Source organism: Bombina bombina, chromosome 5 (assembly GCF_027579735.1).
Source record: "Bombina bombina isolate aBomBom1 chromosome 5, aBomBom1.pri, whole genome shotgun sequence".
Taxonomy (NCBI): domain Eukaryota; kingdom Metazoa; phylum Chordata; class Amphibia; order Anura; family Bombinatoridae; genus Bombina; species Bombina bombina.
The window spans coordinates 1,000,516,307-1,000,540,534 of record NC_069503.1 but is presented as its reverse complement, the minus strand read 5'-3'; the positions used below and the strand labels follow the sequence as shown (position 1 = coordinate 1,000,540,534).

Genomic DNA, 24,228 nt, shown 5'->3' with positions numbered 1-24,228 from the left:
TTATCTAAACATTTTCATCCTACAAAACTCACAGTTAAAAGCTTTTATTAGAAATAACTCAAAACACTAATTACTCTATAAAATAACCTATACATACGAAAAGAACAGCAAATTTAATCTACAGTGCACCGAAAACTGCATATTTTTTTTATTTGTAATAGGCGTAAAATTCAAGTTTAAACATACGCCAGTTTCTCCCTGTGAACTTCGCCGTCAATTGCAAACTTTCACATAGCAGAGAGCTCTCATTCTTTTTATGGGAGACATCTCGCCACTCATGGGGACAGTCCATTTTCTGTGATAATTGCACCAAGACTGTCCCTGTGAGGCTAAACCTGGTTTTTAATGTTTTTGATGGCAAACTTTTGATCATCGTGCCCATAGAGTTTCAGCATTGCTAGTGATAACATTACATGTCCTAACAAAGTAGAGCATGTATTTTTATCACAATAATGGCCCTTTAATTCCTGAAACTGTAAAACTAGTACTGAAGGGTACTAAGGAACAATGAGACTCAATGTATAATAGTGTTTACTTAAAAGGACAATGTACTGTAAAACTGATTTCCCGTTAATATGTTTATAGTGATATTTATACCAGTTGCAAAGTATAAAATGTACAGTGAATTGGTCATTTAGGTTTATTTTTGTATAAGATATAGCCTTTTTTGCCATTTGACACAACCCATTAAAATGGGCTGTGATTGCAGAAGGAACATATGTAATTATTTTATCAGTCTATATATACACAAATGCTTCCTTATCTCATCTCTGTCTAAGAAAACAATTGAAAATGAGCATTTTAGTATCTACCTCTCCCACTCCTAAGTGAGAGGATGTTTACAACTGCTGTCTCTCGTTTACATGGCTTTTCTGCACCATTACAGTTTAAGTAGCAGTTTCAAATGTCAAAACCAGCTATTCCAAATGAAAAAATAATAGAGATAAGACATACATTCCAACAGGTAAAAAGGATGACCGGGAATACATTGAAGGGAAGAACATGTTACAGTACACTGTCCCTTTAAAGAGGCTGAGGATAATACTGTTTTTCCACTATTTACTGGTGTTTAAATATATACTGAAGGGTTATAAGTGTGTTTTCAGTTTTATGCCTACTAAAACCTCATAATAAGTTGATGGAGATTACTAAAGGCAAATTTACTGTCTGGTAAAAGACTCCATTGAGATGGAATGTGAAACTTTAGTTTGTATGTTCCATACAGGAGTTGTGAGTAAGCAGGTTTGGGTAATATGTAGATCTTAATATTAGCCAGTAAAGGAACTGGTCATTAAAAAAGTACGAAATTTATTTAAAAAAAAAAAAAAATTGCACCAGGTTTGCCTGTAAATTAATTGTGATAGATTTTCTAGGCAGCCATTATCTAATTGTTCAGTTACTAATATCTGCATCAGGGTTTCAGATGTATCACAGGGCTGGCTATGCTTCTGTCTCAATTAAGTTCTGACCCTTTGTGGTTGAGAGAATTAAGGAAATCAATAAAAAATATATATAAGTTGCACTTATCTACTACATTACTCTGCTTTATGTTTCTTAAGCTCACTGTTAACCCCATGTTTGCCATAGAAGTTACAAATGATTGGACTCTGGTAAACAAGGGGTTAAAATCCATGCAGTGTTTTCCGTCACTACAGCCCCCGCCCCCAACACCAATAAAATGATCCCATACTAGTGAACTAAAGGGGTACTGTAATAAATGTTTAAGAGTACACATTATAGGTAATGTGTTTTTTTTTGTAAGTTTACATTTAAACAATTTTAACTTCATATTTTTGTCAGGAAGTACAAATGTTAGCATTAATAAGTGCTACTTTTTCATAAGTTTGTAAAATAGCCTTAAAGTGATGGTAAATTCTAGCGTTTTTGAAACGCTAGGATTTACCAGTGCTACAAATAAAGGGGACTTTCAGTCATGAAGTATAAAATACTGCATGCTGAAAGTTCCTTTATTTGCCTGGAGCGTATGCCCACAGCAGTACTTTTTAATGAAATGAAGTGTCCACCTCTTAGCCAATAGCCACACGGCCCAGTTGGCAATATGCTGTATGGCTAGCACTCTATTGGCTAACATCACCTCATTGATAAAATAGCGTTCTGCCGTGGGTGGCCTGAGGCGCTTAGTGTGGAATACACTGAAGGCAAATAAAGGAACTTTTAGCATGAAATATTTTATATTTTATGACTGAAAAAATACTTTATTTGTAGCACTGGTAAATCCTAGCATTTTAAAAATGCTAGGATTTACCATCACTTTAAGTTGGAAGGTTATACTTAAACCAGTATCAATTGTGTATTTCCTAGTAATACTCATTTATTTACATGTACTTCCTACTAGATATACCGTTAAATGCAGAAGAAGCCAAATGTATTCTTGTGAAACTGCAACACACTAAGATATGGATTTGCACAGTTCGTAGCGTGTTGCAGTTTCACAAGAATAAATGTGGCTCCAAAAATAGCGTTCTTTCTCACTCTGTGGCCTCTGAAACCTCCAAATGCAGATATCTACTTCCCCCTAATATTCAATGAGCATTAACAGGAATAATCTGTCAGCCAGTGAGCATTAGCGTGAATAACCCGTCAGCCAATAAGCATTAGTGGGAATAACCTATCAGCCAATGAGCATTAGCGGGAATAACCTATTAGCCAATGAACATTAACAGTAATAACCTGTTAGCCAATAAGCATTAGCAGGAATAACCTGTTAGCCAATGAGCATTAGCAGGAAGTACACAACTGATACAGCGGTTTTGATTTTATTTAAATTTAAAAGAAAAATCTAACTATTTAGATGTTGCTCTTTCATATTAGTTAAAGGGCCATTATTGTGGACAAATTACCTCTCACATGCTCTAAACCATATGAGACATACATTGGATCGGTTGTACAAAGCTTTTGAGAATCACCAGTTAAGTGAATAACACGTGCCAGATACAAGGGTAATGCTCTAAGGTATATTTTACCTTAGGGTGCCTCCTGTTTGCCGTGAAGAAACAGTAGATTTGACTCTGTACAGCTGATACAGAAAATGCCTCATATGGTGAAGCGCGATTCTAACCTGGCTTGGCATCCCTCACAGGTCAGAGGTCAGGCAGCATCAGCATAACGGACACACAGTGTTCCTCTGAAGGGCAGAGTGAGTACCCAAACACCAATGTATTTTTAATGTGATTGTGTAGTGGACAAGTTACATACTCTAATTTGTTAGAACATGTCATTTTAACACTAGTGACCCTGCAATGCTATGTGTTTAACCACTGCAAAAAGGTTAAACAAATAGCTTAAGTCCTGTGTGGAAACTGCAGCTGACTCAATCAGCATCGCTAGTTGCACAAACCCAGCTGTTCAACTTGTGCTACTGATTAGGCGATTGGCAGTTTCCCCTTGCGACCAGCAGTGCTCTGCGACTCCTGAGCAGTACTTTAACGATGTGTTTAACCCATTTGCAGGAGTTAAACACTTAGCATTGCCGGGTAACTAGTGTTCAAATTATTAATAATTGTAATATTATAATGGCCCTTTAAAAATTTATACTACATCTGAAAAAAAAAAGTTTTTATTTTATTTATGCTATATACCGTACCTTCACAGATACTGGATTTTAACTTTTCAGTGATGTATCCCATGGAGCTGAAATCATCAGCATGTATAACATGCTTTTCTTGAGGTGCTGAAGCAATCTCTTGCAGCTCTTCATCAATAGCCTTCCCCACGCCAACAGCATAGATGGTAATACCTGAAAGGACACACAGAATTCTGCATAGTCTCATCACCACATCCAATAACCTCTAAATATCCCCTGCTGACCACGGTTATGAAGAGTCGTCCCTGTCCTGTGCCCAGATTAATTTAAAATGTCTTTTTACTGCAGTCTCTCAATGTGTCCTGTCTTGTTCCATAAAGTAATTGCATACAAGTAAAGGCAGATAAATATTAAATGAATGAATTTACTAATGTGAATAGATGTTTGCCAAATATTTCAGCGCAGCAATAATGACATCGCAGAGGAACGTCAGCCAGCAGACGGCAATTACATGTAATTATCAGTGTTGGAGATACACTGCAGCTTAATCATGCAGCCAGTGTCAATGGCCACACTTGTAATATACACGGTAGGGGATTGGCTGGGATACCTGTATAATTTGACCCTTACTGCTATGGATGACCAACTTTTTCCCACAGATCTATAACAAAATCTAAATCATCCTGTCAACACCTCATTCATGCAACTATTTCTTGTTATTTCTGTATAATTTTATCATACTGCCTGATCCCTAGACAGGTTAAATCAAGGTTATATAACGTTATGGAAATGAGTCACAATAAGGTAACCCTGGGTGTTTTATCCGACTCCCACTTCCATTATTCTGAAAGAGAAATTAAAGTCAAATTAAACATTTATGATTCAACAAGAGTGTACAATTTAAAATAATAATTTACTTTATTCATCAAATTCTCTTCTTTTTCTTGCTCTAGTTGAAACTTTGCTCCTTCCCCTAAGCTTATGAAGGCTCAGGAACGTGCACATATCTTAAGCACCAATACGCTCGCCTAACATCGCGGCCGCGTACTTGAATACAATCTCCATATTTATTAAAAAAGCTGCGCACCAAGTACTGGGCGATCAGCAGCGGACTTTTGTTAACTAGCAGTCATCGATCTCGCTGCTATTCGGTTTTTTACCAACTTTATTTATACCCTCACTAAACACCGCCACTATACTAAAATGTTTAACCCCTAGCCCACCGCTCCCAGACCCCACCGCAACTAAATAAAAGTATTAACCCCCATTCCGCCACTCCCGGACCCCACCACAACTAAATAAAAGTATTAACCCCTAAACCCCTGGCCTCCCACATCACTACCACTTACTAAACCTATTAACCCCTAAACTGCCAGCCCCCCACATCGCCATAAACTAAATTAAGCTATTAACCCCTTAACCTAACAACCTGCTAACTTTACATTAAAATTACAACATCCCTATCTTATAATAAATTAAAACTTACCTGTAGAATTAAATTAAACTATATTAAACTATTAATTAACCTACCCTATTATACTAAAATTAAATTAAACTATATTAAACTATTAATTAACCTACCCTATTAGACTAAAATTAAATTAAACTATATTAAACTATTAATTAACCTACCCTAATATTATACTAAAATTTCATTAAACTACCAATTAAATTAACTATATTACATATTTAAAAACCTAACCCTACTCAAATTATTTAAATCTACAATTAAAAATGACTAAATTAAAAAAATAAATAAACGCTGTTACAAAAAATAAAACACTAAGTTACAAAAAATAAAAAACACTAAGTTACAAAAAATAAAAAACACTAAGTTACAAAAATAAAAAAGAATTACAACTAATCTAATAGCCCTATCAAAATAAAAAAGCCCCCCCCCCAAAAATAAAAAAAAAACTAGCCTACAATAAACTACCAATGGCCCTTAAAAGAAAATCAGCTCTTTTACATGTAAACACCCCCCAACAGTAAAACCCACCACTCACACAACCAACCAACCCCCCAAATAAAAACCCTATCTAAAAAACCTAAGCTCCCCATTGCCCTGAAAAGGGCATTTGTATCTTTTACAACCCAGACCCTACTCTAAAAATAAAACCCACCCAAAAAACCCTTAAATAAACCTAATACTAACCCCCAACGATCCACTTACAGTTTTTGAAGTTTGAAGGATCCATCCAGCCCTCAAGAAGTCTTCATCCATGCGGCCTCTTCTATCTTTATCCATCCGCCGAGGAGCGGGTCCATCCTGAAGACATCCGGTGCGGAGCGGCTCCATACTGAAGACATCCGACGAGGAGCTCCTCTTCAATACGGTCTCCGACGTAAACTGGATCTTGAATGCAAGTGACGTCATCCAAGATGGCGTCCCTTGCATTTCTATTGGCTGAAAGGTTCCAATCAGCCAATAGGATTAGAGCCGCTAGAATCCTATTGGCTGTTCGAATCAGCCAATAGGATTTGAGCAGTTCTCATCCTATTGGCTGTTACAATCAGCCAATAGGATGAGAGCTCTATCCTATTGGCTGGTTGGAACAGCCAATAAGATGAGAGCTCCTCAAATCCTATTGGCTCAAATCCTATTGGCCATCTTGGATGACGTCACTTGCATTCAAGATCCAGTTTACGGTGGAGACCGTATTGAAGAGGAGCTCCTCGTCGGATGTCTTCAGGATGCAGCCGCTCCATGCCGAATGTCTTCAGGATGGACCCGCTCCTCGCCGGATGGATGAAGATAGAAGAGGCCGCATGGATGAAGACTTCGCCGTCTGGATGAAGATGGAAGAATCCACCCCGGATGAAGACTTCTTGCCGGCTGGATGGATCCTTCAAGCGGAACTTCATAAACTGTAAGTGGATCGTCAGGGGTTAGTGTTAGGTTTATTTAAGGTTTTTTTTTGGGTGGGTTTTATTTTTAGAGTAGGGTCTGGGCAGGTAAAAGAGCTAAATGCCCTTTTAAGGGCAATGCCCATACAAATGCCCTTTTCAGCTTAGGTTTTTTAGATAGGGTTTTTATTTGGGGGGGATTGGTTGTGTGGGTGGTGGGTTTTACTGTTGGTGGGTGTTTGTATTTTTTTTTTACAGGTAAAGAAGCTGATTTCTTTGGGGCAATTCCCCGCAAAAGGCCATTTTAAGGGCCATTGGTAGTTTATTGTAGGCTAGCAGGTTTTTTTATTTTGGAGGGGGGGGGGTTATTTTGATAGGGCTATTAGATTAGGTGTAATTCTTTTTTATTTTTTATACTGTGGTTTTTTTATTTTTTGTAACTTAGTGTTTTTTATTTTTTGTAACTTAGCATTTATTTTTTTTGTAATTTAGTAATTTTTAATTGTAGATTTAAATAATTTGAGTAGGGTTAGTTTTTTTTAATATGTAATATAGTTAATTTAATTGGTAGTTTAATGTATTTTTAGTATAATAGTTAGGGTAAGTTAATTAATAGTTTAATATAGTTTAATTTAATTCTACAGGAACGTTTACATTTATTATAAGATAGGGATGTTGTAATTTTAATGTAAAGTTAGCGGGTTGTTAGGTTAAGGAGTTAATAGCTTAATTTAGTTTATGGCGATGTGGGGGGCTGGCGGTTTAGGGGTTAATAGGTTTAGTAAGTGGTAGTTATGTGGGAGGCCAAGGATTTAGGGGCTAATACATTTATTTAGTTGCGGTGGGGTCCGGGAGCGGCGGGATAGAGGTTAATACTTTTATTTAGTTGCGGTGGGGTCCGGGAGCGGCAGCATAGGGGTTAATAACATTATGTAGGTGGCGGCAATGTTGGGGCGGCAGATTAGGGGTGTTTAGACTCTGGGTTTATGTTAGGGTGTTAGGTGTAAACGTTACTTGTTTTCTACCATAGAAATCAATGGGATATCTGGCAGCATCGAACATAAGCTTTCGCTGCTTTCAAACTCCCATTGATTCCTAGGGCATCTGCGGCTTCCAGGGTGGCGAATTGAAAACCAGGTACACTAGGCCGGAATAGCCGCGAGAGTACCTGTTAACTATTTGATAACTTTGATAAGTGTCAAAAAGTGCCGAATGTGTATTCGGAACATCTGTAATGACGTAAGCATTGATCTGTGTCGGATTGAGACTGACGGATCGTATGTTACGTCACAGATTTCAACTTTTGCCGGTCTGTAGGCTTTGATAACTAGGTTGGATCAAGCTCGCCACAATTACCCTGCCGAATTCCAGCGTATTTCAGGTTGACGGCTTGATAAATATCCCCCTATGGTGGGACATTGAATACTTCTATTGGTTTGTTTGTTTTCTTTAAAGCATTTGGTGCTAATATCTATCTATCTATCTATCTATCAATCTATCATCTATCTATCTATTCACAGTATATAAATACCTATTTTCTGTGTGCAGTATCCTACTGTTTCATCATCATGTATAATCCAATACTAATGAATCCTATGGGAAGCTAGCTAGTTTAAACCTTTGTTCAACCTTTGCAGCCACCCTGCATCTCGTGGCTTTGATAAGACAGAAGTGATTATTCTTCCAGGCTGTCTCTGTTTTCTGGGCCCCACCTCCATATTGTTAACAACCCACCCACAAACCAATGCAATCTCTATGACTGTTTAAATTATTTATGTCTGAGTAGTTTATGTTTAGGAAAATGATACTTGTGTAGAGTTGTTTACATTTTTGTTTCTGTGGAAAAAAATTTAAACTTTATTTACCAACCATAAATGTGGAAACAACGTTCAATTGTGGCCCCTCACGAGAACGTTTGAACACTCCTGGTTAAAGTAAACATGTTTATAATTAACAATCTTTTTTTTCTGTTCATTTTGCTGTTTGCAGTTTCCTTGCAAGATGCAACAATTTGGACCCTCAGGCTTAAAGATTCACTTCCCTTACAATACATTATTATTAGGGATGGAAATCCCTCTTGCTTTGTAAGAAACTAACTGTATCACAGAAGCAGTTCTAAATTTTCATTCCAGAAGAAATTAAGATTTTCTCTTTCTCTGTCTTTAACTTATTAGTCTGCACAAAAAATATTCTAAATATGAAAGCGAGAAAAGGTTATAACCACACACATGGTGCCCCATAACTCTTAATGTAATACAGATTTACCTAAAGAGAATTTATATCTTAATGTTGTTTTTTATGCAAAATACTTTAGCCTCAGCGGCAGAGTTTAATATAATGGGGCCTTCACTATCCTCAGTTGCAATTTTGGCCGGGTACCTTAAATTAGCCTTTATCCCAGCTTTAATTAAACTAGTACAGTATGGGGACATTTCTTTTCTTCTAGCGGATGTTTCTGATTAAAAATCTTGGAATAGTAGAATATTTTTATCCTTTATCATTTCTAAATTATTCTTCAGATACTCGAGTCTCGACTTCCGCTATCCTATTAGAAAATTGTCCGATCTCTAGGGTAATCCAGACAGCTCTTTTTTAAGTGAATTGAACTGTGGTAGTATCAATTCTGCTATTTGATTGTGCGTTATTTGTGTATCAGAGTTAATGTTAGGATGTTAGGTAAATGCTGTGGTTCTGAGAGTCCCCCTACAGGTATATCTTGTGTCAGTTTTGTTTTTTTATCTTTGGAGCTGGAGATCTTGGTTTCTTTCATGTAATTAGCAAGAGTCCATGAGCTAGTGACGTATGGGATATACATTCCTACCAGGAGGGGCACAGTTTCCCAAACCTCAAAATGCCTACAAATACACCCCTCATCACACCCACAATTCAGTTTTACAAACTTTGCCTCCTATGGAGGTGGTGAAGTAAGTTTGTGCTAGATTCTACGTTGATATGCGCTCCGCAGCAAGTTGGAGCCCGGTTTTCCTCTCAGCGTGCAGTGAATGTCAGAGGGATGTGAGGAGAGTATTGCCTATTTGAATGCAGTGATCTCCTTCTACGGGGTCTATTTCATAGGTTCTCTGTTATCGGTCGTAGAGATTCATCTCTTACCTCCCTTTTCAGATCAACGATATACTCTTATTTATATACCATTACCTCTGCTGATTCTCGTTTCAGTACTGGTTTGGCTTTCTACAAACATGTAGATGAGTGTCCTGGGGTAAGTAAATCTTATTTTCTGTGACACTCTAAGCTATGGTTGGGCACTTTGTTTTTAAAGTTCTAAATATATGTATTCAAACATTTATTTGCCTTGACTCAGAATGTTCAACATTCCTTATTTTCAGACAGTCAGTTTCATATTTGGGATAATGCATTTGAATCAAACATTTTTTCTTACCTTAAAAATTTGACTCTTTTTTCCCTGTGGGCTGTTAGGCTCGCGGGGGCTGAAAATGCTTCATTTTATTGCGTCATTCTTGGCGCGGACTTTTTTGGCGCAAAAATGTCGGCGTTCCGGATGTGGCGTCATTTTTGGCGCCAAAAGCATTTAGGCGCCAAATAATGTGGGCGTCTTATTTGGCGCTAAACAATATGGGCGTCGCTTTTGTCTCCACATTATTTAAGTCTCATTTTTCATTGCTTCTGGTTGCTAGAAGCTTGTTCTATGGCATTTTTTCCCATTCCTGAAACTGTCATTTAAGGAATTTGATCAATTTTGCTTTATATGTTGTTTTTTCTCTTACATATTGCAAGATGTCTCACGTTGCATCTGAGTCAGAAGATACTTCAGGAAAATCGCTGTCTAGTGCTGGAACTACCAAAGCTAAGTGTATCTGCTGTAAACTTTTGGTAGCTATTCCTCCGGCTGTTGTTTGTATTAATTGTCATGACAAACTTGTTAATGCAGATAATATTTCCTTTAGTAATGTACCATTGCCTGTTGCAGTTCCTTCAACATCTAAGGTGCAGAATGTTCCTGATAACATAAGGGATTTTGTTTCTGAATCCATCAAGAAGGCTATGTCTGTTATTTCTCCTTCTAGAAAACATAAAAAATCTTTTAAAACTTCTCTCCCTACAGATGAATTTTTAAATGAACATCATCATTCTGATTCTGATGACTCTTCTGGTTCAGAGGATTCTGTCTCAGAGATTGATGCTGATAAATCTTCATATTTATTTAAAATGGAATTTATTCGTTCTTTACTTAAAGAAGTACTAATTGCTTTAGAAATAGAGGATTCTGGTCCTCTTGATACTAATTCTAAATGTTTAGATAAGGTATTTAAATCTCCTGTGGTTATTCCAGAAGTTTTTCCTGTTCCTAATGCTATTTCTGAAGTAATTTCTAAAGAATGGGATAAATTGGGTAATTCATTTACTCCTTCTAAACGTTTTAAGCAATTATATCCTGTGCCGTCTGACAGATTAGAATTTTGGGACAAAATCCCTAGAGTTGATGGGGCTATTTCTACCCTTGCTAAACGTACTACTATTCCTACGTCAGATGGTACTTCGTTTAAGGATCCTTTAGATAGGAAAATTGAATCCTTTCTAAGAAAAGCTTATCTGTGTTCTGGTAATCTTCTTAGACCTGCTATATCATTGGCTGATGTTGCTGCAGCTTCAACTTTTTGGTTGGAAACTTTAGCGCAACAAGTAACGGATCATGATTCTCATAATATTATTATTATTCTTCGGCATGCTAATAATTTTATCTGTGATGCCATTTTTGATATTATCAGAGTTGATGTCAGGTTTATGTCTCTAGCTATTTTAGCTAGAAGAGCTTTATGGCTTAAGACTTGGAATGCTGATATGGCTTCTAAATCAACTCTACTTTCCATTTCTTTCCAGGGTAACAAATTATTTGGTTCTCAGTTGGATTCTATTATCTCAACTGTTACTGGTGGGAAAGGAACTTTTTTACCACAGGATAAAAAATCTAAGGGTAAAAACAGGGCTAATAATCGTTTTCGTTCCTTTCGTTTCAACAAAGAACAAAAGCCTGATCCTTCATCCTCAGGAGCAGTTTCAGTTTGGAAACCATCTCCAGTCTGGAATAAATCCAAGCCTTCTAGAAAGGCAAAGCCTGCTTCTAAGTCCACATGAAGGTGCGGCCCTCATTCCAGCTCAGCTGGTAGGGGGCAGGTTACGTTTTTTCAAAGAAATTTGGATCAATTCTGTTCACAATCTTTGGATTCAGAACATTGTTTCAGAAGGGTACAGAATTGGTTTCAAGATGAGACCTCCTGCAAAGAGATTTTTTCTTTCCCGTGTCCCAGTAAATCCAGTGAAAGCTCAAGCATTTCTGAATTGTGTTTCAGATCTAGAGTTGGCTGGAGTAATTATGCCAGTTCCAGTTTCGGAACAGGGGATGGGGTTTTATTCAAATCTCTTCATTGTACCAAAGAAGGAGAATTCCTTCAGACCAGTTCTGGATCTAAAAATATTGAATCGTTATGTAAGGATACCAACGTTCAAAATGGTAACTGTAAGGACTATCTTGCCTTTTGTTCAGCAAGGGCATTATATGTCCACAATAGATTTACAGGATGCATATCTGCATATTCCGATTCATCCAGATCATTATCAGTTCCTGAGATTCTCTTTTCTGGACAAGCATTACCAGTTTGTGGCTCTACCGTTTGGCCTAGCTACAGCTCCAAGAATTTTTACAAAGGTTCTCGGTGCCCTTCTGTCTGTAATCAGAGAACAGGGTATTGTGGTATTTCCTTATTTGGATGATATCTTGGTACTTGCTCAGTCTTTACATTTAGCAGAATCTCATACGAATCGACTTGTGTTGTTTCTTCAAGATCATGGTTGGAGGATCAATTTACCAAAAAGTTAATTGATTCCTCAGACAAGGGTAACCTTTCTGGGTTTCCAGATAGATTCAGTGTCCATGACTCTGTCTTTAACAGACAAGAGACGTCTAAAATTGATTTCAGCTTGTCGAAATCTTCAGTCACAATCATTCCCTTCGGTAGCCTTATGCATGGAAATTCTAGGTCTTATGACTGCTGCATCGGACGCGATCCCCTTTGCTCGTTTTCACATGCAACCTCTTCAGCTCTGTATGCTGAATCAATGGTGCAAGGATTACACAAAGATATCTCAATTAATATCTTTAAAACCGATTGTACGACACTCTCTAACGTGGTGGACAGATCACCATCGTTTAATTCAGGGGGCTTCTTTTGTGCTTCCGACCTGGACTGTAATTTCAACAGATGCAAGTCTCACAGGTTGGGGAGCAGTGTGGGGATCTCTGATAGCACAAGGAGTTTGGGAATCTCAGGAGGTGAGATTACCGATCAATATTTTGGAACTCCGTGCAATTTTCAGAGCTCTTCAGTTTTGGCCTCTTCTGAAGAGAGAATCGTTCATTTGTTTTCAGACAGACAATGTCACAACTGTGGCATACATCAATCATCAAGGAGGGACTCACAGTCCTCTGGCTATGAAAGAAGTATCTCGAATTCTGGTTTGGGCGGAATCCAGCTCCTGTCTAATCTCTGCGGGTCATATCCCAGGTATAGACTATTGGGAAGCGGATTATCTCAGTCGCCAAACGTTGCATCCGGGCGAATGGTCTCTTCACCCAGAGGAATTTCTTCAGATTGTTCAAATGTGGGAACTTCCAGAAATAGATCTGATGGCGTCTCATCTAAACAAGAAACTTCCCAGGTATCTGTCCAGATCCCGGGATCCTCAGGCGGAGGCAGTGGATGCATTATCACTTCCTTGGAAGTATCATCCTGCCTATATCTTTCCGCCTCCAGTTCTTCTTCCAAGAGTAATCTCCAAGATTCTGAAGGAATGCTCGTTTGTTCTGCTGGTAGCTCCGGCATGGCCTCACAGGTTTTGGTATGCGGATCTTGTCCGGATGGCCTCTTGCCAACCGTGGACTCTTCCGTTAAGACCAGACCTTCTGTCGCAAGGTCCTTTTTTTCATCAGGATCTGAAATCCTTAAATTTAAAGGTATGGAGATTGAACGCTTGATTCTTGGTCAAAGAGGTTTCTTTGACTCTGTGATTAATACTATGTTACAGGCGCGTAAATCTGTATCTAGAGAGATATATTATAGAGTCTGGAAGACCTATATTTCTTGGTGTCTTTCTCATCATTTTTCTTGGCATTCTTTTAGAATACCGAGAATTTTACAGTTTCTTCAGGATGGTTTAGATAAGGGTTTGTCCGCAAGTTCCTTGAAAGGTCAAATCTCTGCTCTTTCTGTTCTTTTTCACAGAAAGATTGCTATTCTTCCTGATATTCATTGTTTTGTACAAGCTTTGGTTCGTATAAAACCTGTCATTAAGTCAATTTCTCCTCCTTGGAGTTTGAATTTGGTTCTGGGGGCTCTTCAAGCTCCTCCGTTTGAACCTATGCATTCATTGGACATTAAATTACTTTCTTGGAAAGTTTTGTTCCTTTTGGCAATCTCTTCTGCCAGAAGAGTTTCTGAATTATCTGCTCTTTCTTGTGAGTCTCCTTTTCTGATTTTTCATCAGGATAAGGCGGTGTTGCGAACTTCTTTTGAATTTTTACCTAAATTTGTGAATTCCAACAACATTAGTAGAGAAATTGTGGTTCCTTCATTATGTCCTAATCCTAAGAATTCTAAGGAGAAATCGTTGCATTCTTTGGATGTTGTTAGAGCTTTGAAATATTATGTTGAAGCTACTAAGTCTTTCCGAAAGACTTCTAGTTTATTTGTTATCTTTTCCGGTTCTAGAAAAGGCCAGAAAGCTTCTGCCATTTCTTTGGCATCTTGGTTGAAATCTTTAATTCATCTTGCCTATGTTGAGTCGGGTAAAACTCCGCCTCAGAGGATCACAGCTCATTCTACTAGGTCAGTTTCTACTTCCTGGGCGTTTAGGAATGAAGCTTTGATTGATCAGATTTGCAAAGCAGCAACTTGGTCCTCTTTGCATACCTTTACTAAATTCTACCATTTTGATGTATTTTCTTCTTCAGTTTTTGGTAGAAAAGTACTTCAGGCAGCGGTTTCAGTTTGAATCTTCTGCTTATGTTTTTCATTAAACTTTATTTTGGGTGTGGATTATTTTCAGCAGGAATTGGCTGTCTTTATTTTATCCCTCCCTCTCTAGTGACTCTTGTGTGGAAAGATCCACATCTTGGGTAGTCATTATCCCATACGTCACTAGCTCATGGACTCTTGCTAATTACATGAAAGAAAACATAATTTATGTAAGAACTTACCTGATAAATTCATTTCTTTCATATTAGCAAGAGTCCATGAGGCCCGCCCTTTTTTTGTGGTGGTTATGATTTTTGTATAAAGCACAATTATTCCAATTCCTTATTTTATATGCTTTCGCACTTTTTTATCACCCCACTTCTTGGCTATTCGTTAAACTGATTTGTGGGTGTGGTGAGGGGTGTATTTATAGGCATTTTGAGGTTTGGGAAACTTTGCCCCTCCTGGTAGGAATGTATATCCCATACGTCACTAGCTCATGGACTCTTGCTAATATGAAAGAAATGAATTTATCAGGTAAGTTCTTACATAAATTATGTTTTTTTGAGTGTGATCTATTTTTCCATAAAACAAGAATACAAAAAAATGTTAAACACAACTGTGAAAAATTACTGTGTGAGAGTGAAGAAAAAAAATAAATAAAAATAAATAAATAAAATAAATATATATATATAGGGGAAGATAAAACTATCCCTGGCGTGTGTAGGAAAGGGGGGTGACTGGGAGGAAAGTGAAAAGTTTTGTTTATTTGATACAAGATTCTGCTATGGACGGGGAAAGCCTAGTTAGACTTTTGAGCACTTTTAGCTTAAAGGGACAGTACACTGTAAAATTGTTTTTCCATTAATGTATTTTAAATGACTTGTTATACCAACTGCAGAGTATAAAATATTTGAGAAATTGCATTTTCATGCTTATTTGTGTATATGAAGTAGCTGATTTTTTGCTTTGAAACCACAGCCTATTACAATGGGTTGAACTTAAAGGTGATATCAGATCTCATTATGTTATCTTTTATTTGGCTGGAACGCTAAAACTCAATACATAGAGAGAACAATGGACAATTATCATTTTATTACTTAACTATCCTGCACCCCACTGAGAGTGTAACTTCTTCTGCTGGCTGTGTTTACTTAGGCTATTCAATAGCCAATACTCCAGTATCAAAACTTTCAGTATAGGTGGCTATACCACAGGCTAAATGAGCTATTTCAAATGCTGAAATAGGACTAAAGGAGCTACCTGTAACCAATTTAATACACTCTAGCAGGTAAAAAGGATCATTGAGAATAATTTAAAGGGGAGAAACATTTTGGGTGAACTGTCCCTTTAATATATGAACTCTATATATGATACCCCAAATAGTTGGTGTACAATAACGCTTAATCTATGCCCAGTTTTTGTCCAGCTCACATAATATTTTCATATACTTTGAACCACACAGCTAAGAAAAGGAAAAGACAAAAGCAGTATAGTTTTTTAAAAATACCCTGCTCCTTACCCCAGGTGTATAGATAACAAGCTTTCAATATATAAAGTGCTATTCCTAAGAAAAATGGTCATCTTGTGTGGCAATCTATCACTTGGTGTTAGTGAAGTATAGAATGCTTTTCCTTTTATTTATCGATAGCTCAGGTTTTTAAACCTTGACTAAAAAGACCCATTACCTTAGAAATATATAAATTTAATTTCTTATACAGATACTTTGTTCTGAATGTGACTCTATTACTGTTTCTCAAGTTTAGATTCAATTGTGTTGTGTGGTACCTTTACATTTTTTGAACACTTTTGAACTGATATATGCACTCTAACTCACAAGGTTTTTTTTGTTTGTTTTTTAAGTAGCTCCGTTGACGGAACGGTACCCCAAATTATTGATGTACAATAGCACTTAATCTGAGGCTATCTTTCATCAAACTTGCAAAATATCTACATATGCTTTGAACCACACAGCTGAAAAGAAAAGGAGGGACTAAAAAATTTTTACAATTGGGATCACCCTATCCATTACTATATGTGAATAGCTAAGGTTTTAACAATATATAGACATTTAAACATAGTCATACAGCCTGAATTCTGCTGAGGCTTACAAGACAATTTTTATATATAATTCTTGAAGTCCCTCAGAACAGCTTAATTCCAATACTACTGTGTCTTCAATATCAAACAGATATAAAACAACTTTAGTTATACAAGCTTTTGTATTACAGGTACATCTCTGAGGAACCGTCCTAGGAAAAAAAAAAATGGATATCCAATGCTATAGTCCTATAACATATATATCTTTGAGACACAGAGAGAGGAGCTTCCTGTATTCCAGTATTGAAAACAGTTAATCTTTGTAAGTTTGGATTATTATATAAATCAGTTCCTCTTTAATCAATACATATTTATGACTATGACAGACACTGTCTCTGTACATGTAAGCTCCAGTTAGGCAATTTCTATTATAAAAAGAGCCTTCTTAATTTAGATATATCCCATAGGAACTTATCAAGTGAAAGGGAAATCTATTGCAGTGTGACTCCTTGTGATCTCTTCAAGTTAGTATGTGATATCCTAGTCAACAAAGACCAATTAGATGTGCACATATAAAGGTAATATACTATATACACTGAGCCTTTGACTATACGCTGGAGTTAGGGTCCTTTTAAGGAGGCACAGTCTTAATATGGCTCAAATCAATCTTTTATCTTAGGGGCTAGACATGTACTATGTTTAACGATGTTTTGGCCCTTTATGATAATTTATGATGACTTCACAGTCAGAGGCATTTTATATAACGCTGGTCAGCTTATTCAGACATTGTGAATTTACAGCATATTTATTCTTGCGATTCTGTCCCTTATTAGGCTTTGGCAATTCGACCACTGGCAACAGTCTCTCGTTTCACTGATGCGCCAATACGAATACCGGTCCAATCGGGACACCTCTTGTTTGTTCCAACATCCAGCGAGAGCAGAATATTTGGGGATTGACAAAGTTTATACAAGTACTTATAATGGGCAGTAAGAGTTGGTTATTTGAATCTTTGGTGGATTAGCCAATACAAAGGTATTATTTTTTATGTATTACTGGTGATTGGTGTTTGGTTTATATGTTACACAATTTAAATTGTTTTCCACATAAATGTGGTTAGCCTGAAGTAGAGGTTAATAAGCCGTGAAATGCCACTACTGGATAATATGTAATGCTTGTATAGGAATACTATAATTTAAGACCAGTGAGTACATACTCTAAAGGCCCCATGTACTAAAGGCTGGGTAGACAAGATTCTTAAAAGTTTTTTTTTCTTTATTTAATTGAAAGAATAATTAAAAATACCTGATATTTACACCTCAAATTAGAAGTATTGTCTAAACACTTTAACATATTTTTTTTTTGATGAAGCTACAGTGGGTATTGAAAAGAATTTTTCTCCTTGAAAATAATCACATTTTGTTGCCTTGTAGCCTGAAATAAAGACAGACACAGTTTTTGTTTAACCAGTTGTAATTACTCAGTGCAACTTATAGCATGCAAGTGAACTATATAACACCAACATGTCAGGCAAAAATGAAGACAATTCAAAAACAGAATCACTGAGTTGGAAAATCACATCACCCCCTTGTGTCAGTATTTTGTTGAAACACTTTTTACTTTAATTACAGCCTTTAGTCTGTTAGAATATGTCTCTACTAACTTTGCACATCTAGACTGTGCAATATTTGCCTACTCTTCTATGCAGAACTGCTCCAGTTCTGTTACATTTAATGGTGACCGTTTGTGGACTGCAGTCTTCAAGTCATGCCACAGATAATCAATGTGGTTTAAGTCTGGGCTCTGACTAGGCAATGCAAGGACATTCACATTTTTCACCTTCAACCATTGTGTGGTCATTTTTGCTGTGTGCTTTGGGTCATTGTCATGTTGGAAGGTAAACCTTCTTCCCATTGACAACTTCCTTGCAGAGGGCAGCATATTTTCCTCAATAATTTGAAGGTATTTTGCCCCATCCATTATTCCTTCTATCCTGACAAGTACTCCAGTGCCTGCTGCAGAGAAACACCCCCATAACAGGATATTACCACCTCCATGCTTTACTGTAGGTATGGTGTTATTTGGATGGTGAGCTGTACAGTATTGGATTTCCTTTTAGACATATCGTTTATTGTTGAGGCCAAATAAAAAAAATTTAGTCTCATCTGACCATAACAACTTTTTCCATGTGTCGTGACTGCATGTGGCCTGTCTTGAGGAGTGGTTTTGCAACCCTCCCATACAAGCCACATTTGTGGAGAATTTGTTATATTGTTGTCACATGCACACAAGGAACACTCTTTGTCATAAATTCCTGTAACTGCTTCAGAGTTGCTGTGAGCCTCTTTGTAGCCTCTGTGACCAATTTCCTCCTGGCTTTTTCATACAGAGGGTCTGCATTGTACCAAATTCCTTCCTAATAGACTTCACTGTGCTTCTAGGCATTGATAAAGCCTTTGATATTTTCTTGTATCCATCTCCTGACTTGTGCCTGTTCACAACTTTATCCCGGAGATCTTTTGACAGTGCCTTGCCACCTATAGTTGATTGTTTGCTTCAGTTGCACTACCAGGGACTGAGATGCTCCAGGACAGCTCTTTTCATGCTGAGCTAATCAATATGCCCACAGCTGATCACAGTTGAAGGTCAAATGTCTTTCTGTGTGCAATTGAGAAGGTTATTAGCTACACCTGATTGAGTTTACAAGTAATTTTAGGAGGGGGTGATCTTTTTTCCAACTCAGTGATTTTATTTTTGAATTGTCTTTATTTTTGATTTACATTTTGGTGTTATATCTTTCACTTGGATGGTATAAGTTGCACTGAGTAATTACAACTGGATAATCAAAAATTGTGTCTGTCTTTATTTCTGGCTGCAAAGCAACAAAATGTGACTATTTTCAAGGGGGGTGATTCTTTTCAATAGCCACTGTAAATGGAGGTGTGGCATTGGGGTTTTAAGGTTATCTCCTGCTATTGGAGCATTTGTTTCCTGGATGGCACAGTATTTTTTCTTTTTTTTTTTTTTTTTGTTTAATTTAAAGAATAATTCAAAATACTAGAAATATTTACATATTTACACCTCATATTAAAGGGAAACGAAACCCATTTTTTCTTTCATGATTCAGATAAAGCATGCAATTTTAAGCAACTTTTTAATTTACTCCTATTATACATTTTTCTTCATTCTCTTGGTATCTTTATTAAAAAATCAGGAATTTAAGCTCAGGAGCTGGCCCATTTTTGGTTGAACACCTGGGTAGCGCTTGCTGATTGGTGGCTAAGGGGCCGATTTATTAATGTGTGGACAGACAGGATCCGCTGTAGCGATCATGTCCGCGGCACATCGATAAATGCTGAAAACATACACTGTTGGCATTTATCATTGCACAAGCATTTCACTAGAAATGCTTGTTCAATGCCGCCCCCTGCAGATTCATGGCCGATCGGCCGCTAGCAGGGGGTGTCAATCAACCCGATCGTATGCGATTGGGCTGATTGCTGTCCACCGCCTCAGAGGTAGCGGACAAGTTAAGGAGCAGCGGTCTTAAGACTGCTGCATCTTAACTCCTGTTTCCGGCAAGCCTGAAGACTCACGCAGAAACAGATGTATTTGGCTACATTTGGCTGTTTATAAATTGGCCTCTATATGTATAGTATGTATTTCATAAGATAAGTATAAGTATAAACCCTACTTGAGACAGATGGTATTACAAAGGTGCATTCAGAAGCATTGTGCTACATGCATGTGTGTACTTCTATCTGGACATATTATGCTATATTAATTAAGTTAATATTTCGTATCTATATTCCTGTTTAATTTCTTTTTTATCGGTAAATTCAAAATGATTCAGCGTTATATATTTCCTTGTATGATTTGTCTTGCAATAACAATTTATTTTTGATCCTTTAGTAAAGCTAAATTAGAAAAACAACAACTTAGTATAGACAGATCTAACACAAATGATCTGTCCCAGAGTGTGCTGCCTCAATGGGGCATAGAATATTACATAGCCTTTGTTAATATTCATGTTGTTATAGTTAAGAAATTATATATTTTTATGCCATTTTTCTTAAGGCTTCCCTATGTTTATTCTGTACTGCCATCTAGTGACCCTTTTTGGTAATGCTCCTGTTTTCCATAGTTCTTACCTCTGACCTATTATGCATTTGCTTTTTGTGTATTGCTCCGCCCTTGTCGTTTGATGATGTTTTCCTGTGTCATGGCTGCAGCTAACAGGCCTCATGTAACAAGCACTCATGTTAATTACATTGCGAGCTACGATCAGTATCAACTTTTGACCGCTTAAATACTGTAACCATTCATTCATCTGCTGTATTTTATTATCTGCTGTAACCTGATATTCAGAATAAAGCAACTTTGTGGATGGACAAGGTATTGGTGAGTTCAGCTATCTGACAAGGATTGTCTGCAGTGATTGTATCTTCTTATACAGGCCAGGCATAGAGTTCTCAGCAAGGGATAGATCATTATTACAACTATCTGAGTCAGAATAGTCAAAAGTTGTATAGAATTCCTACAGCCTGCTATGTATATGTGTGTGTCTAATTTGCAATCAAGCTCAGGGCCATCCTCCATCTTGTGAAAGCACATGGTCGCACAAGTTTCTGCACTTCATCTGAATGTTGAAAACTGTTTCTTTGCATTGAACTGTTACCCCACCTGTCTAAGCTGCTGATTGTCTTCTTAAAGAGACAGTACCATTTTTTGCAAAACTTGAAAAAATGTCTAGACAAGGCTCTGAGCACTCTTTTATAGCCGAACCTACGCAGGTATATCATCCCTCTGAACCCGCAGACGTACAGGGAACAGATCCTGCAGATATTGCTGAACAGAGTGTAAGACCCAAACGTACAATAAAACTGACACATAAACTCAGAGAAAACTATGAATTCACTAGAGATGAGTTCTCCAGCAATCTGTCAGACCTATGGGACAGAATTTCACAATGCATGTCAGATTTGTCACACTTTAATGATCAACCAGCCAAATTGAGAGACTCTATAGATCACCTATCTGCTGCGTATGAACGCCACCAGCGGCTGTCTGCAAAATACACAGCCTTCTTACAGGACTTTAATATAGAGGACTCTTCAGCAGAACTGACTAGGACTGATGCACTGGACCAACATAGAGATCTCTTAGTGCAAATCGCTAAAGAAAAGGCAGAGTTCCGCATTGCTCGACTGCAGGAGACCAGATCTCATAGATCCACATCAATTAAGCTCACTGCACGTTCTTCTAGATCCTCTTGCTCCAGAAGTTCAACATTAAGAGACAAGCTAATAGAGGCCCGTGCTGATGCGGAATAAAAAAAAGCACAAAGCTCCTTTACCAGAAGGGAAGCAGAGATAGAAGCCCAAATAAAGGTTCTGCAAATGGAAAAGGAAGAAGCAGCAGCCCTAGCAAGGCTGAAAGTCCTTGAACAAGCAATGGGAGAAAGTACTAATTCAGATTGCCATATCCCAGCAGATCTGGAAGACCCAGTTGAACGCACTAGTAAATACGTGCTAAAGCATAATATTTGCAACGATACAGAGTCATTTCTTGTGCCTCCTACTAACACCATCGTTCTCAATCTCAACACAGAGACCTCTCAGCACCAAATGCCTGAGCCTCTTCAAATCCACAACACAAGTGCATCTAAGCAGCAAACCGCATCACCTCCCATTGACAATAAGGTGACTTCCAGTGACAAGCCGCAGCTCAAGCCACAGCCAGCAGAAGCCTTAGAGACTATACCACAGTTGAATGTTCTTGCAACATCATTTTATCCTGGTAAACTTCACCTTTCTTCACCAGAGAACTTTCACACCCAAAGGGTTCCTCAAGTTACTTTGGCACCAAAGAGTCAGAGATCAGACTTGACTGACTTCGCCAGATACATGATACGCCGTGAGCTCATTAACACAAGCCTCTCAAGGTTTGACGACTGTCCAGGGAGCTACAGGGCCTGGAAATCAACCTTCAAGGCTGCTATTGCTGATCTCGACCTTACAACCAAGGAGGAACTCGATTTGCTCATAAAGTGGCTGAGGCCAGAATCTGCAGATCGTGTTAAAGACTGAGAACGTTACATGTTGACCACCCAGATGCAGGCCTTATTGCTGCATGGACAAGACTTGAGCAAGCCTATGGTAGCCCTGAAGCCATAGAAAGCGCTCTGTTCAAGAGACCCAAAAATAGGGAACAAAGACTATCACAAGCTCCAAGAACTAAGTGACCTCCTCATGGAGCTAGAGTTGGCAAAGACAGACCCACGTCTACCTGGACTAAGCTTCCTGGACACTGCTCATGGTGTCAATCCAGTGGTGTCTAAACTGCCATGCAACCTGCAAGAGAAATGGGCGCAACAGGGCTCAAGATACAAAAGAGACTATAACGTATCTTTTCCTCCATTCTCATATTTTTGCAGGTTCATCAGCGATCAAGCCTGGATGAGAAACAATCCCAGCTTCAGCTTCTGCTAACCCAACTTGCCTGCCTCATCATCCTCACCAACATCATCAAGGTATGATAACACAGCAGCTAAACGAAGAGACTTTAATAGAGCAATATCTGTTAAAAGGACAGACATCTCACCACCCGTATCCTCTCCTGCACACCAGAGTGAATCGGGCGAGAGAGATAAAGACCCTAATCATCAGTGCCCTATTGACAGTAAGCCTCACCCTCTTAAGAAATGTCGTGGGCTTAGGGCAAAGACTTTACAAGAGCGCAGGGAGAGTCTCCAGAAACTTGGAGTATGCTTCAGGTGTTGTGCTTCTTATGGTCACTTTGCTAAAAACTGTAAAGTTGTTATAAAGTGCACAGAATGCAGTAGCGACAGACACGTTACAGCTATGCATCCTACTCCACTTCCAGACAACCCACAGCAGCTAACTGCCCCCAACCCTGTCTAAATTCATGGCGGGGAGCAACAAAGTCGAGCTCAAGTCACAGCGAGTGTTTCCTCTGCATGCACAGAAGTCTGTAGAGAAGGCTTAGACTACAAATGCTGTGCCAAGGTATGTCTAGTCAAGATTTACCCACAGGATTAACCTGAGAAAGTTGCTAGGATGTATGCTATAATAGATGAACAGAACAACAGATCCCTGGTTAAGCCTAAATTCTTTGAGATCTTCGGCATAGAGGGTCATGCTACACCGTATACTCTCAAAACCTGTTCTGGTCGTGTAGAGGCCTTTGGCAGAAGGGCCAATGGATTCATGGTCTCTCATATCAAAGGAAACAAAGGCATACCCCTACCAACATTAGTCAAGTGTGACCAGATACCAGACGAAAGGGAAGAGATTCCTACTCCAGAGGCTGCATATCACCATCCTCACTTAAGGCACCTTGTTGATCAGATTCCGGCAATGGACATGAATGCTGAAATCTTGGTCCTGCTAGGAAGAGACATTCTCAGAGTACATAAAGTACGCGAGCAGTGCAATGGACCTGACGATGCCCCTTATGCACAAAGACTGGATCTAGGCTGGGTGATAGTGGGCGATGTATGCTTGAATATTATGCGTACGTCATCTGAGATCCACTCCTTCAAAACATACATATTAGGAAATGGACGTGCATCCCACTTCAAACAGTGCTCTCATCATTATGAAGTAAGGGAGAAGCATCCTGACATCATCCAAATACCCAATGTTACTCCAATACTTTGTGATGACAATCTGGGTACCACAGTGTTTTGTACTACAAGTGATGACAACAAAATAGCCTTGTCAGTTGAAGACACAGAATTCATCAAAGTAATGGACAAAGAATTCTTCAAGGATGCGACTAACA

General features: G+C 38.2%; 1 protein-coding gene across 1 annotated transcript in view; it reads right to left on the bottom strand.

The window, feature by feature from the left end:
* The window catches only part of MATN2 (matrilin 2), a 295,468-nt gene that overhangs the window by 43,015 nt on the left and 228,225 nt on the right, over positions 1-24,228 (bottom strand). The window contains exon 13 of the mRNA XM_053715235.1: positions 3,605-3,757. Within this exon, the coding sequence (XP_053571210.1) occupies positions 3,605-3,757 (153 nt within the window). The remainder of the gene's footprint in view (positions 1-3,604; positions 3,758-24,228) is intronic.